The sequence below is a fragment of the Spermophilus citellus genome (assembly GCF_964194105.1).
Source record: "Spermophilus citellus genome assembly, chromosome: 1".
In the NCBI taxonomy this organism is placed as follows: Eukaryota; Metazoa; Chordata; class Mammalia; order Rodentia; family Sciuridae; genus Spermophilus; species Spermophilus citellus.
In genome coordinates, this window is record NC_138182.1 from 76,002,982 (window position 1) to 76,018,958 (window position 15,977).

At 36.1% G+C, this 15,977-nt stretch overlaps 1 protein-coding gene across 5 annotated transcripts in view; it reads left to right on the forward strand.

The window, feature by feature from the left end:
- Positions 1–15,977, forward strand: part of CPAP (centrosome assembly and centriole elongation protein) — a 58,745-nt gene that overhangs the window by 13,827 nt on the left and 28,941 nt on the right. For all 5 annotated transcript variants that reach the window (XM_081292153.1, XM_081292156.1, XM_081292157.1 and 2 more), the window contains exons 5-9: positions 494–605; positions 1,507–1,609; positions 1,718–3,350; positions 5,142–5,274; positions 10,998–11,163. In XM_081292153.1, coding sequence (XP_081148279.1) covers positions 494–605; positions 1,507–1,609; positions 1,718–3,350; positions 5,142–5,274; positions 10,998–11,163 — 2,147 coding nt within the window. The remainder of the gene's footprint in view (positions 1–493; positions 606–1,506; positions 1,610–1,717; positions 3,351–5,141; positions 5,275–10,997; positions 11,164–15,977) is intronic.

The following is a 15,977-nucleotide window of genomic DNA, read 5'->3' on the forward strand; positions in this document are numbered from 1 at the left end:
AAAACCCCAGTAATTCCTTAGTATCTAAATTCATTTTGGAATTCCCTCTATTTTCCCAAAAATGTCTTTCAAAAAAATTTTTTTAAACCAGGATCCAATCAAATTAATATATTTGGTTATTAGATTTTTTTTAATCTTTTTTATTCTGCCACCACTTTTTCTTCCTTCTGGTACTAGGGATTAAACCCAGATATTCTACCACTGAGCTCTATCCACACCCTTTTTATTATTTTGAGAAAGTCTTGTTAACTTGCCTAGGCTGACCTTGAACTTCTGATCTTTTTGCTTTACATTTTTGAGTAGCTGAGTTAACAGGTGTGCGGTTACATGTCTGGTTTGTAGTTTATCATATTGAAGAATTCCTAGAGTGTCATAACATTTAAAGCATATATTACTTTCAAATAAATATTTTTTAGCATAGTACCTTATAAAGTTCTCATGTTTTAAGACTTTACCTTTTTTTAAACTAAATTATTCCTAATTTTTATCCTAGGAGAAGGTATTTCATCTTGCTGGGAGAAAATAACAGAACAGATTCAGGAAGGGAATGATATGAACTTAAAAAAGATTGATGATTCCTCAGAAGTGGTTAATATGGAAGAAAGGTATTATTCATGTGAAAAGTAATAATAAATGTCGAAGCTTAATATAACAACCTTTGTTATTGAGTACTTTCTTTAAAGATTCTATGCTTGTTTTCATTTGAATATGCTTATAAGTATAAGGTTGATGGCTAAACTTATCACATACTGTCAACAATAGATGGAATTGGGAGATACATTAGTTCAAGTAGCTTTGACATTGTGTTGGAAGAACTGAGCAAATATCCTCCCTTAGGAGAAATAGCTGGATGAAATTAATTTTCTCTGAAATAGTTAGATCCTTTTTTAGAGATGAGGAAAATTAGATATTGGAATCTCACATTTGGTGTCACTTATGAATTATAATTGCACAATTTAAGTCATAGAATTAAAATGTTAAGGCAGTTTAGGTTTATTCTTATATTTGAAATATTTTAGTATGTTATGTAATATGGGAAAAATGACTTTGACTTTACTCACATTGTTAAGGACTTTTCTTAATTCAAAACAGACATATTTAATGAGCTCTTTAAAAATCCATTTTAAAGTTATATATAATGAATACATTAAAAGTTACTTTATAATCAGTAGATGGAGTTTAGAAGTGTTCTCGAATCTCCCAAATCATGTGCAAAATATTGTATATTTTTGTTTTTTTCAGGGTTGTGAGGCATTGTAGCTTTCATTAAATTCTCAAAGGAGAATTCAAGAAGGTCCTAATTTGGGGGTTTTGTGTTTGTTTGCTTGGGTGCTGGGGATGGAACCAGGGGCCTTGTTTGAACTAAGTGTGTGCTGTACTGCTAGGCTTACTCCTAACTCTTGGTCCTTGACTTTGAAAAAGATTAGTTCTCAGTGTAGTTGAGGCACACTGAGTGTAAAATATCCATACATTGTGATTTGAGTGTTAACTTTGTTTTATGATTAGGCCTATTAAAGCTGCCATTAGAGAAAGGAAGCAGACATTTGAAGACTATTTAGAAGAACAAATTCGGTTGGAAGAACAAGAACTGAAAAACAACCAGCTAAGGGTTCGCATTTATACTATTTTGATTGTTATTCTAAGGAAATAGTTATTTATATAGTAACTTTAAGATTACTTGGATATATTATTATTAATTCAAATATTCTCATTTTAGGAGGCAGAAGAACCTTTGCTAATAAAAGCAAAACCCAAACAACCATTCTTAAAACGAGGAGAAGGTTTAGCTAGGTTTACTAATGCTAAATCTAAGATTCAAAAAGGGAAAGAAAGTAAACTAGTGCCTAACCAGAGCACATCAGAGGACCACCCTGTGTTTAAAACAGACAAACAACAATTCCAGCGGAAAACTGCTCTTATAAATAAAGAACTGTGTGCAGAGAATACTACTTTTAAAAAGGAAAATAAAGCTAGAAACAAAACTGCTTCTGTTACACTCACTCAAAAACCAAAAGTGCCTAAAAGCAATAATAGGAAAAATCTCTCTTCATCAGTATTGAAAATACAGATGGGGAAGAAATGTGATGGGCAAATTAAAGACCAGATTAAATTAGAAAAAAAGGTCCAATCTAATAACAAAGAAAATGCACCCGAGTATACAAAACCCTGTGATGCTGGTTGCAAAATGTGGAATAAGATACAAGGGAAAGACAGACAGCATCTTTTAACAGGACCTGTCAGCTGCATGGCTTCTAAGAGCCCAGTAAATGAGATTGTGAAGGAGTCAGAATCTTCTCTTGATGTTTCTCTTCAGAAAAAATTAGAGAATTGGGAAAGAGAAAAGGAAAAGGAAAATTTGGAATTGGATGAATTTTTATTTTTAGAGCAAGCTGCTGATGAAATATCATTTTCTAGTAATTCTTCATTTGTACTGAAAATTTTAGAAAGGGACCAACAGATCAGCAAAGGTCATCGGATGTCTTCAACCCCTGTCAAAGCTGTGCAGCGGGAAAAGACACACCTGATGGATCCCAGTAGTCAGAATAACCATGGTGAAGATCCAGGCCATAACCCTCCCCATGAAAGTAAAAGGGAGTGTGAGGTCACACCTAAATCTCTTGGTTCAGCATCCTTGCCTGATGGATTGAGGGAACCATCTTGTAAAATCAGTAGGAAGGCCTTCCAAATGATCACTTCTGAAAATCAAACGCAATGGGATGCAAGTGATGATGAAGGTGTTACAAATAGTGACAGTAGCATTGACTCTGAGGAGCAGCTTAATGTTGCCATAAAACCATCTAGTGAGGCTGGAGAAAGAAGTTTCAACAACAGAGAGGATAGTCCACAAGTCTGTAATGACAAGGGGCCTATTAGGGATACCAGGACTCAAGAAGATAAAAGGAGAGATGTTGATTTGGATTTGTCTGACAAAGATTATAGCAGTGATGAGTCTATTGTAATAGAAAACATGAATAAAGTGCCTGAGCCCTCAAGAAGACCCTCATTTCTAAGTATGAGTAAAATTGATTTTGACGATGAAAGATCTTGGACCGACCTTGAAGAGAATTCATGTAAACATGCCATTAATCTTGGGGATGAAGCCATTTATGGAATGACACAGCCATGCTACCCTAATAAAAGTGAAATATGTGTTATGGACAAAACAATTAAAAGGAAGGTTGCACCAGTCAAGAAGGGAGAAGACTTAAGCAAGTTTCGTAGGAGTAGAAGTCCTCCTCCTACCTCAGATCTGATGATGAAATTCTTCCCGTCTTTGAAACCTAAAACAAAATCAGATTCACATTTAGGAAATGAACCCAAATTAAACATGAATCAAGATCAGCCACCTGGTGAGTCAAAACTTATAAAATATGTATTAGAATGTTAAAGTTAACATTAATGGGGAAGTTTAATTACTGGGTGATTTTTAAAAATGAAATTAAAAATTTTGTGGTTCTAAATAACCTAACATAATCTCTAGGATAAGAGATTCAGATGAACTGTTCTTTTGGATTTCTTTTCCTTTCTTTCTTTTTTTTTTTTTGATCTGGGGATTGATCCCAGACCCTTGCCCATGCCATGCAAGTACTCTACCACCCACTGAACTACACCCTTGCCCTCCACCCCCCTTTTTTTAGGTAACGGGGGATTGAACCCAGGGGCACTCTACTGAGCTATATCCCCCCCATCCATTTTTATTTTGAGTCCAGGTCTTGCTAAGTCCTCGAACTTGCAGTCTTCCTGCCTCAGCCTCCCAAGTTGTTGGGATAACAGATGTGCCACCATGCCTGGTCCCATGACTGTCCTTTTATAATTGTTTTCTTTTTAACCACTTGCATTGACTTGTCAAACATGACCAGGAAGGAATAAAGTACAGTAGTTCCCCCCATTAGACTTCTAGTGGATGCCTGAAATTGGATAATGTTGAACTCTATATACTGTTTTTTCTTATAACACATAATTTTCACTTTTTAAGTACTTTGTGGCTTCTCTTTGGCATATCCAAATTTTCATCATTACTGTAGTGTTTTGGGGCCATTATTAAGGAAAATAAATCCCCTAATCTAGATGGCTACTACATGACTAATGGGTGGGCAGAGTATACTGTGTACTCTGGACAAGGGTGTTTATGATAAATGTTGATGATTATTCTAACATATGCATATCTGCCTCATTCTGTTTAATGGCTGTGTTAATGTGATGGGGTTTTCAAACTTAACATTGAAAAACTTCTTTCCATTATATTGTCACATAACCTGTGAATACCTAGCAGAGCATTTGGTTCTTTAAATATAAATTATAGCTAAATTATTTGTAAAAATTATTCTCATTTTAAATGTAACACTTTTTAGAGGAAGTTTGAAAGTTAAAAAGAAATAAAAATATCCATAACTATACTCTCAAGAGTAACTACTATGCCATTTTGGGATATTTGCTTCCAGTCATTTTTCCTATTTTTTTTAAAAAATTTCTTATTTGGTACCAGGGATTGAACTCAGGGGTGCTTAACCAGTTAGGCACATCCCCAGTCCTTTTTATTTTTTATTTTGAAACAGAGTCTCACTAAGTTGCTTAAGGCCTCACTAAATTGCTCAGGCTGGCCTCAAAAACTTGTGATCCTCCTGCCTCAGGCTCCCAAGCTGCTGGGATTACAGGCATGCACCAGTGCGGTTCCTATGTAATTTTAATGCGAAAAGACATATATTTTAATTTGCTCATCCTTCTAGCCTATGATTTAGATCAAAAGTATTTTCTGAAAGAGTAGTACCAAATATTAAAATGCTTGTTTCAAATGAAGAACAGAAGTACTTTTTTTTTTTAATAAGTTGCAAATTTGATAAGGGGAAAAGTGTCTTAATTTGCATTTCTTTAGTAGTGGGGTAAACTTTGATTTTGGAATGATTAGCTTTTTAGATCTCAGGAATAATTTAAGACAATACTTTTAAAGACAATATTCTTAAGTTAGATTAATTCTTAAATTCAGACTGATTTTCTTTGGAAAGTTAGGCAAGCTTTGTTTCAAATGCATTTTAATGGCACATGGGTTTACATATTCTTGGTTTTTTAGTATTAGTAGCTAGATAGATTTTTTCCTGCTTTAAGCCTTATGTAGAAGTCAGTATTTATGGCCTGTTTTTTAGGTGACAATGCTCGATCCCAGATGTTGAGAGAGAAAGTTATTGAATTGGAAACAGAAATAGAAAAATTTAAAGCAGAGAACACATCTTTAGCTAAACTTCGCATTGAACGAGAAAGTGCCTTGGAAAAACTCAGGTAAGTTGCCTTTATGAGTTGAGGAAAAAAAATGTGCATTGATGTAATCATATATTTACAATTGTATCTAAAATATTTGAAACATTTTAAATCAGTTCAAGAAATCTAAATGGAAAGGAGGTGAAGTCTGTGTTTTATAAGATTTATTTTATTAAATAAAGTGACCCAACATTGTCAGATGTGTTAAAATGGATATTCTCATGGTGGTGAGATCATAAATTGAAATTTGAAAAGCAGTTTGGGGCCATGAATTCAAGTAGTAACTTGCTTAGTGTATTAGTTTCCTAGGGCTGCTGAAACAAATTCCGAAAACTGGGTAGTTTAGATTTAGATGAGATTGGGAGCATTCAGGGTGGTATGTCCATAAATAACTGGGTAGTTTAAAACAACTGAAACTTATTTTCTTATGTTTTTGAAGATTTTAAAGAGTCCAACATCAAAGCATCTGCCAGGCCATATTGTTTGTTCTAGCTTCTGGGATGGCTGGCAATCCTTGGTGTTCTTTGGCTTACAGCAGCATCATTCTAATTTCTACCCCATAGTTACATGGCCATCTTCCTACTTTGTGTTAGTGTCTTCCCATGACATTTTCCTCTCTGTGTGTGCTTCATTCTATGTTTCTTCTCTTCTTATAAGGACATTATAATGTGGTCCACCCTACTCCAGTATGACTTCATTTTAACACATATGTTAATTATATCTGCAAAGACCTTATTTCCAATAAAGTCATACTCATAGGGTTAGAGCTTCACCATACTGTATTGGAAGGCCACAACTTTATCCACTGTAGTCAGCGGTATGACAAATGCAGTTTTCTACCCTAGGTCATTATTTGACCTGATTTTATTGGGCAGCAAAACCTCAACTGAACATGTACATATATCTTGTTTTGAGTGGGGGTTATGGGGATTAAACCCAAGGGTACCTTACCATTGAGCTATTCACCAACTGCGCCCCCCCCCCCCCCCCCCCCCCCCGGCTTTTTTCAATTTTGAGACAGAGTCTCGCTAAATTGCTTAGGTCCTAAGTTGCTGAGGCTGTCTTTGAATTTGAGATCCTCTTGCCTTAGCCTCCTGTGTTGCAGGATTACATGCATGTGTCACAGAGCCTGAATATGTTAATGTTTAATTGAGGTGAAATTCATACTGCTTACGATTAAGCATTTTAAAGTGTATGGTTCAGTGGCATTTAGTGCATTGACAGTTTTATGCAACCACCATTTGTCTCTATTTTCAAAATATATGTTACTCCAGAAAGACACTCCATACCCATTAACTAACTGCTTCCCATTTTCTTCCTTCTTCCATTTCCTGGCAACTATTAATCTGCCTTCTGTCAGTATTCATTTACATATTCTGGATATTTCATTCAAAATGAGTCGTACAGGGCCGCAGATGTGACTTGATGGTAGAGCGCTTGTCTAGCATGCTATGAGGCCCTGTGTTCAATCCCAAGCACTGAAAAAGAAAACAAAAATTTTTGTGTCTGGTTTCTTTCACTTAGCATAATATTCAAGGTTCACCCATGTTTTAGTATGTACCTGTACTTAAATTGATTTTTTTAATGAGATAACTTTTTTAATAGGTTTATTTTTTTATTTTTATTAAAAAATTTTTTTAGTCATAGGTGGACACAATTCCTTTATTTTTGTTTTTATTTTTATGTGATGCTGAGGATTGAACCCAGTGCCTCACACGAGTTAGGCGAGCGCCCTACTGGTGAGCCACAACATTAGCCTCTTATAGGTTTATTGTATGCATTTATTTTTTATGTGGTGCTGAGGATTGACCGCAGGGCTTCATATGTGCTAGGCAAGCACTCTACCACTGAGCCACAACCCCAGCGCCTTAATTGCTTTTTTAAAAATATATTTTTAGTTGTACATGGACATGATACCTTTATTTTTATGTGGTGCTGAGGATGGAACCCAGTGCCTCACACATGGAAGGCAAGTGCTCTCCCACAGAGCTACAATTCTAACCCCTTAATTGCTTTTTTAAATATATAATTGTTTTGTTTATTTATTTTTCAAAATTTGTTCTAATTAGTTATACATGACAGTAGAATGCATTGACACATTGTACACAAATAGAGCACAGCTTCTCCTTCCTCTGGCTGTACATGGTGCTGAGTCACACCAATAATATAATCATACATGTATATAAAGTAATAATGTCTGCCTTATTTTGCCATCCTTCCCACCCCCACAGCCCCACCCCTTCCCTCTTATTTTTGAAATACGGTCTTGCTGTTACCTAGGCTGCTCTTGAACTCATTAATCTGCCTTAGCTTTCTGAGTAGCTGGTATTATAGGTACATGCTGCCACACCTGGCTGTACTTTGTTGCCTCTATTTTTTTAATTTTTTTTGCCCTGGGGCTTGATCTCAGGGGCATCCCCAGAGCTTTTTATTTTTTATTTTGAGACAGGATCTTGTTAAGTTGCTGAAGCTATCCTTGAATTTGGGATCCTCCTGTCTCAGTCTCCTGGGTCTATGGGATTACAGGTGTATACCACTGCACCTGGCCTCCCAAACTTTTTTTTTAAATTTTGAGACAGGCTTTTGTCTAGTTGTACAGGCTGGCCTTGAACTTGTGATCCTTCTGCCTCAGCTTCCTCAGGATCTGGGATTTACAGGTATGTGCCCCCATCCTGGCCCCCAAATAACTTTTTAAATGCTTTATTTATTTATTTATTTTAAATATATATTTTTAGCTGTAGTTGGACACAATATCTTTATTTTATTTTTATGTGGTGCTGAGGATTGAACCCAGGGCCTTGAACATGCTAGGGAGTGCTCTACTGCTGAGCCACAACCCCAGCCCCCTTTACTTAAAATTGTATTTTTCTATTTAAAGAACATTTAAATCATAAAATAAAGACTATTTTGTTTTCACAGTTTCCACCATGCCAAAGTCTGTTCTGTTCTTTTTTTTGTGGTGCTGGGGATCGAACCCAGGGCCTTATGCATGCAAAGCGAGCACTCTACCAACTGAGCTATCTCCCAGTCCAAGGTCTGTTCTAAGCAACATTCAGTTCTTTTTTTTTTTTTTTTTTTTTAAATATTTTTTAGTTGTAAATGGATCTTTATTTATTTATATGCGGTGCTGAGGATCGAACCCAGGGCCTCACACATGCCAGGCAAGTGCTCTACCATTGATCCACAACTCCAGCCCTCGTAATTTAGGAATTACGTTAGTCTTCCTATCTTACAGATGAGGAAGCTGAGGCACTGAGAAGTTAAGACATTTGTCCAAGTTTACCATTTTAGAAAGTGACAGCCACAATGTCAGCCCAGGCAGTTTGATACTGAGCCCCTGGCTCTATTTATATGTTTTGTTCTTTAATTTTTTAAATTCAACTGTATAATAGACTTTTTTTGGGGGGGGGGTACTGGGCATTGAACCCAGAGCTGCTTAATCACTGAGCCACATCGCCCCTCCAGCTTTTTAAAAAATTATATATATATTTTTTAGATTTTTTTTTTAGAGAGAGAGAGAGAGAGAGAGAGAGAGAGAGAGAGAAAGAGAATTTTTAATATTTATTTATTAGTTCTCGGCGGACACAACATCTTTGTTGGTATGTGGTGCTGAGGATCGAACCCGGGCCGCATGCATGCCAGGCGAGCGCGCTACCGCCTGAGCCACATCCCCAGCCCTATTTTTTAGATGTTGATGGACTTTTATTTTATTCATTTATTTGTATGCAGCATGGAGATTCAAACCCAGTGCCTCTCACATGCTAGGTAAGCGCTTTACCACTGAGCCACAACCCCAGCTCTCTCCCCCTTTTTAAAAATGTTTTATTTAGAGACAGGGTCTCACTGAGTTGCTTAGGGCCTTGCTGAGTTGCTAAGGCTGGCTTTGAACTTATGATCCTCCTACCTCAGTCTCCTGAGCTGCTGGGATCATAGGTGTATGCCACCACACCCAGCCATAATAGACTTCTTACCACATTAGTTTAATCTTTCGCATCCTTGAAATGACTGTTGTATGGGTGCCACTATAACTTATTCAACCAATCTGTGTGGAAATTAGCTTGTTTACAGTCTTAACTGTTATAAATTACTTTGGATAAAAATTAATAATAAATAAAGAATATTCTTTCTCATGATGAATTTCAAAAACTTTCTCTTCCCTGATCCATATCTGAGGCTCCTTCTTGGCCTCTTTCCTCATCACCATAGTTGAGTATTAAGCAGTCTTTTAAAAATCTTTCCAACCTCATAATTATATCATCTTTCATCTGTTGAAATTTGCATTTCTCTGGTTATTGACAATTTTGAGCATATTTTAATATTTATGGTCATTTGTGTTGTATTTTGTCAATTTCTTTGTAACCTTTGCTTATTTTTCTAGTGGGAGTTTTGTTGCACCGATTGTAGGAAGTTTTATATAAATCTAATAAATACGTTAAAGTTTGTCAAAAGTGCTGCAAGTATTCTTCCTTTAATTTTTTATTATTTTTTATTTGTTCTAATTAGTTATACATGACAGTAGAATGCATTTATACACTTTGATACATCATATTATAACTGGAGTATAACTTCTTATTTTTCTGGTTGTACATGATGTAGAATCACTCTGGTCATGCAGTCATATACATTGTAGGGTAATGATGTCTGATTCATTCTACTATTCTTCCTATCCCCCTACCTCCTCCTCTCCCTTCATTCCCCTCTACCTAATCTAAAGTAACTGTTCTCTAGCCTCTGCCCCCAGTGTGATTTAGCATCACATACCAGAGAAAACATTTGTCCTTTGTTTTTTTTGTCTTCCCTTAATTTTTGCCTCTGTATGTTGTAGAAATTCTGAACATTCAGTCAAATGTAATTTTTGTGTGTGTGTGTGTGTGTGTGTGCTGGGAATTGGTGCTAAGTATATACTGCTAAGCTTTACTCCCAGCCAAATGTGAATATCTTTTTATCTTTTCTCTCTACTCTTCTATTGTGTTCATCTAGTCCTCAGGCTTTAAATATCATCTGATCCAACCATGTCTCAACTGAGATCTTTAACCTATATCTCATATTCTCTTGTCTAGTCAAATCTCTCTACTGGGAGAGGTGAAAGTATGTCAGATTGATCATTTATAAAAAATAAGCCAGGGCTGGGGTTGTAACTCAGAGGTAGAGTGATTGCCTAGCATGTGTGAGACACTGGGTTTGATCCTCAGCACTGCATGTAAATAAATGAATAAAATAAAGGTTCATCAACATCTAAAAAAAATTAAAAAAAAATAAGCCCATGATATTTCCTCCCACTCCCTGTACTGTTCTGTTCAGATATCCTCATAGCTTGTTCTCTCACTTCTTTAGGTTTTACTTCATATATTTTTGCAACAAGATGTGCTCCCATCCAAAATATCAACTTCTCATCCTCATATTTCCTGACCTCTTTATTTTTTTCCCTTAATTCTTCCAATAGTTGATTTATCTTGTTATTTTCTGTGTTTCCATTAGAATGTAAGAAACTTAAGGATTTTTATTATTTTCACTCTGGTTTCCCACTTCTTAATAGAATATGTGACTCATAGTGAGCACCCAGTGAAGCTTGTTGGATAAATGGTTGAGTGAGTGAATTGGCTGATATTTCAGGCCTATGCATTGAAGATGGACTCGTTAGAACCAGCACTTCCTAGGTTGGCACCAGGTTCCATTTGGTGCTAGATGTGAATTACTATATTGTGATGGTCCTCTGAGATGATAACATGGTTTGGTCATTTTAGGAAAGAAATTGCAGACTTTGAGCAACAGAAAGCAAAAGAATTGGCTCGAATAGAAGAGTTTAAAAAGGAGGAAATGAGGAAACTACAAAAGGAGCGTAAAGTTTTTGAAAAGTATACTACAGCTGCAAGAACTTTTCCAGATAAAAAGGAACGTGAAGAAATCCAGGTGTGTCAGTTCTTTAGTTTATACTTGTAAATTAAAGACTTGTAAATCTTGTAAGAGTCTTTCTAGAGTTATTTGATATGTGAAAAAGAAATTGAGTATCAATTCATTATTTACTCATTCAGTAAATAATTTCTGAGATATCACATCAGGAACATCTTTTGTAGTTTGACTTTTAAAAAGTACATTATATCAAGGCTGGAGCTGTAGCCCAGTGGCAGAGCACTTGCCTAGCATCTGTGAGGCACTGGGTTCATTCGATCCTTAGTACCATATAAAAATAAACAAAGGCTTTCCGTCCATCTACAATTACAAAATTTTTTTTAAAAAGTATATTTGTTCTTTTCTTACTAATAAAGATAATACCATAAGGTTTCTCCAAAAAGACCACAGATCAGCACATGTTGTGGTTAGGTTTTTTAAATCCACTACAGAGCATAGTTTTGTATATGTATAATGACTTGGTGTTTATATACTGACTTGGTGTGTAATTCTAAAATTTATAAACTAATAGGACAAATTATCAGTCCTGTTATTTCAGAGTTAGAAATAGATATGATGAGAGGAATGTAGCAGTTAAAAAGAATGATTGCATTTCTTATTAAAATTATAAACCTAGCCAGTGTGGTGGCACATGCCTGTAATCCCAGCGGCTTGAGAGGCTGAGGTAGGAGGATCTTGAGTTCATAGCCAACCTCAGCGAAACTGAGGTGCTAAGCAACTCAGTGAGAACCCTGTCTATAAATAAAATAGGGCTGAGTATGTGGCTCAGTGGTCAAGTGTCCCTGAGTTCAATCAAAAAAGAAAGAAAGAAAGAAAAAAAATTATAAACCTAGAAACAAATAGGTGAATATATTTTTGACATTGGCATATGCAAAGATTTCTAGGAAAAAACACAAACTATAAAAGAACAAAAATTGATATATTGGATTTGAAGTTAAAAATTTAGCCAAAAATAAAAAAATAAAAATAAATTGACATGGCTAACCATTCATTATATGTCACGTAAGCTGGAAACTCCACTTTTGTGATACTGGGGATTAAGCCCAGGGCACTTTAGTCTCCAGCCCCTTTTTTTCTATTTTTTATTTGAGACAGGTTTTTGCTAAGTTGCATAGGGCCTTAATAAATTACTGAAGCTGGCCGCAAACTTGTGATTCTCTTACTTCAGCCTCCAAGTTGCTGGGAATACAGGTGTGTGCCACTGCAACTGGCTCCTTATTTTATTATTTTTTTAAAATAATGAAACTCCTTCCTTCCTTCCTTCCTTCCTTCCTTCCTTCCTTCCTTCCTCCCTCCCTCCCTCCCTTCCTCCCTCCCTTCCTTCCCTTCCTTCCCTTCCTTCCCTTCCTTCCCTTCCTTCCTTCCTTCCTTCCCTCCCTCCCTTCCCTCCCTCCCTTCCTTCCTTCCTTCCTTCCTTCCTTCCTTCCTTCCTCCCTTCCTCCCTTCCTCCCTCCCTTCCTCCCTTCCTTCCCTTCCTTCCCTTCCTTCCCTTCCTTCCCTTCCTTCCTTCCTTCCTTCCTTCCTTCCTTCCTTCCTTCCTTCCTTCGTTATACATGTTGGCAGAATGCAAATCATTTCATATTATAGAGCACAATTTTTCAAGACACTGATTGTACACAGAATATTTTCACAACATTTGTGTCTTATTTATGTACTTGGGGTAATGATGTCTAGCTCATTCCACCATCATTCCTACCCCTTTGCCCCCTCCTTTCCCCTCCCTCCCCTTTGCCCTATCTAAAGTTCCTCCATTCCTCCGATGTTCCCCACCAGTCACCATTATGTGTCTGCATCCTCATATCAAAGAAAACATTCAGCTTTTGGTTTTTTAGGATTGGCTTGCTTAACTTAGCATTGCATTCTCCAACTACATCCATTTACCTGCAAATGGCATGATTTTATTCTCTTTTAATGCTGAGTAATGTTCCATTGTGTACCTATTCATTTCCCTATCCATTCATTTACTGAAGAGTGTCTAGGTTGGTTCCATAATTTAGCTATTGTGAATTGTGCTGCTATAAACACTGATATGGCTGTGTCCCTGTAGTATGCTGTTTTTAAGTCCTTTGGGTATATACCCAGGAGTGGGGTAACTGGGTCAAATGGTGGTTCCATTCCCAGTTTTCCAAGGAATCTCCATACTGCTTTCCAGATTGGCTATACCAATTTTGCAGTTCCTCCAGGAATATATGAGTGTGCCTTTTTTTTTCTCCATATCCTCGCCAACACTTATTGTTGTTTGTATTCTTTTTTAAAAAAATCTTTTTAGTTGTCAATGGATCTTTATTTTATTTATTGATACGTGTTGCTGAGGATCGAACCCTGTGCCTCACACATAGGCAAGTGCTCTACCACTGAGCCACCACCCCAGCCCTGTTGTTTGTATTCATAATAGCTGCCATTCTGACTAGAGTGAGGTGAAATCTTAGAGTAGTTTTGATTTGTAGTTCTCTAATTGCTAGAGATGTTGAACAGTTTTTCATATGTTTGTTGATTGATTATATATCCTCTTAGAAGTTTTTCCTTGGCCCATTTATTGATTGGGTTATTTGTTTTTTGGTGTTAAGGTTTTTGAGTACTTTATATATCTTAGAGATTAGTGCTGTATCTGATGTGCATGTGGCAAAGCTTTGCTCCCATTCTGTAGGTTCTCTATTCACCTCACTGATTGTTTCTTTTGCTGAGAAGAAGCCCCCATCCCAATTGGTTTTAATCTTGTGCTATAGGAGTTTTATGAAGAAAGTTGGGACCTGAAACATGATGGAGATTTGGACCTACTTTTTCTTCCATTAGGTGCAAGGTCTCTGGTTTAATTCTTAGGTCCTTGATTGACTTTGTGTTGAGTTTTGTGCATGGTGAGAGGTAGAGGTTTAATTTCATTTTGTTACATATGGATTTCTAGTTTCCCCAGCACCATTTGTTGAAGAGGCTATCTTTTCTCCAATGTATGTTTTTGGTGCCTTTGTCTAATATAACTGAAGTTATGTGGGTTAGACTCTGTGTCCTCTATTCTGTACCAATGGTCTACAGGTGTATTTTGGTGCTAGTACCATGCTGTTTTAGTTACTGTTGCTCTGTAGTATAGTTTTAGGTCTGGAATAGTAATGCCACCAGCTTCATTCTTCTTGCTAAGGATTGCTTTGGCTATTCTGGGTCTCTTATTTTTCCAGATGAATTTCATGATTGCTTTCTCCATGTGTATAAGGAATGACACTGAGATTTTGATTGGGATTGCATTGAATCTGTATAATGCTTTTGGTAGTATGGTCATTTTGACAATATTAATTCTGCCTACCCAAGAACAAGGTAAATCTTTTCATATTCTAAGGTCTTCTTTAATTTCTTTCTTTAGCGTGTTGTAGTTTTCATTGTAGAGGTCTTTCACCTCTTTTGTTAAATTTATTCCCAAGTGTTTTTTTTTTTTGAGGCTATTGTAAATGGGGTGGTTTTCCTGGTTTCTAGTTTCGCTTTCAGTGGATTTGTCACTGATGTACAGAAATGCCTTTGATTTATGGGTGTTGATTTTATATCCAACTACTTTGCTGAATTCATTTATTAGTTCTAGGAGATTTCTGGTGGAATGTTTTGGGTCTTCTAGGTATAGAATCATATCGTTTGTAAATAGTGTTAATTTGAGTTCTTCTTTTCCTATCCGTATCCCTTTAATTTCTTTCATCTGTCTGATTACTCTGTTAAATAGAAGTGGTGACAGAGGGCATCCATCTTGTTCCAGTTTTTAGAGGGAATGCTTTCAATTTTTCTGCTTTTAGAATGATGTTGGCCTGGGGCTTAGCATAGATAGCCTTTACATGTTGAGGTATGTTCCTGTTATCCCTAGTTTTTCAAGTGTTTGGAACATGAAGGGGTGCTGTATTTTGTCAAATGCTTTCTCTGCACCTATTGAGATGATCATAGAATTTTTATCTCTGAGTTTATTGATGTGATGAATTACATTTTTGATTTCCATATGTTGAACCAACCTTGCATTCCTGGAATGAACCCTACTTGATCATGATGTACTATCTTTTTGATATTTTTTTGTATTTGATTTGCTAGAATTTTATTGAGAATTTTTGCATCTATTAGAGAGATTGGTCTGAAGTTTTCTTTCTTTGAAGTGTCTTTTGTTTTGGAATCAGGGTGATATTGACCTCATAGAATGTGTTCGGACATGTTCCCTCTTTTTCTATTTCATGAAATAGTTTGAGAAGTATTGGTGTTAGTTCTTCTTTGAAGGTCTTGTAGAACTCAGTTGTATATCCATCTGGTCCTGGGCTTTTCTTGGTTGGTAGATTTCTGATGGTGTCTTCTATTTCCTTGCTTGAAATTGATCTGTTTAAATTGTGTATGTCATCCTGATTTAGTTTGGTCATATCATATGCCTCTAGAAATTTGTCGATGTCTTTGATATTTTTTATTTTATTGGAATACAAATTTTCAAAATAATTTGTAATTATCATTTATAGTTCTGTAGTGTCCATTGTAATATTTTCATTTTTATCACTCATGTTAGTAATTTGAGTTTTCTCTCTCTTTCTCTTTATTAGCATGGCTAATGGTTTATCAATTTTATTTGTTTTTTCAAAGAACCAACTTTTTGTTTTGTCAAATTTTTTAATTGTTTCTTTTGGTTCAATTTCATTGATATCAGCTCTAATTTTAATTGATTACTGTCCTTTATTGCTTTTGGGGTTGATCTTCTCTTTCTAGGGTTTTGAGATGTGATGTTAGGTCATTTATTTATTGACTTTTTCTTTTTTGAAGGAATGAACTCCATGCAATGAACTTTAGAACTGCCTTCATAGTATCCCAGA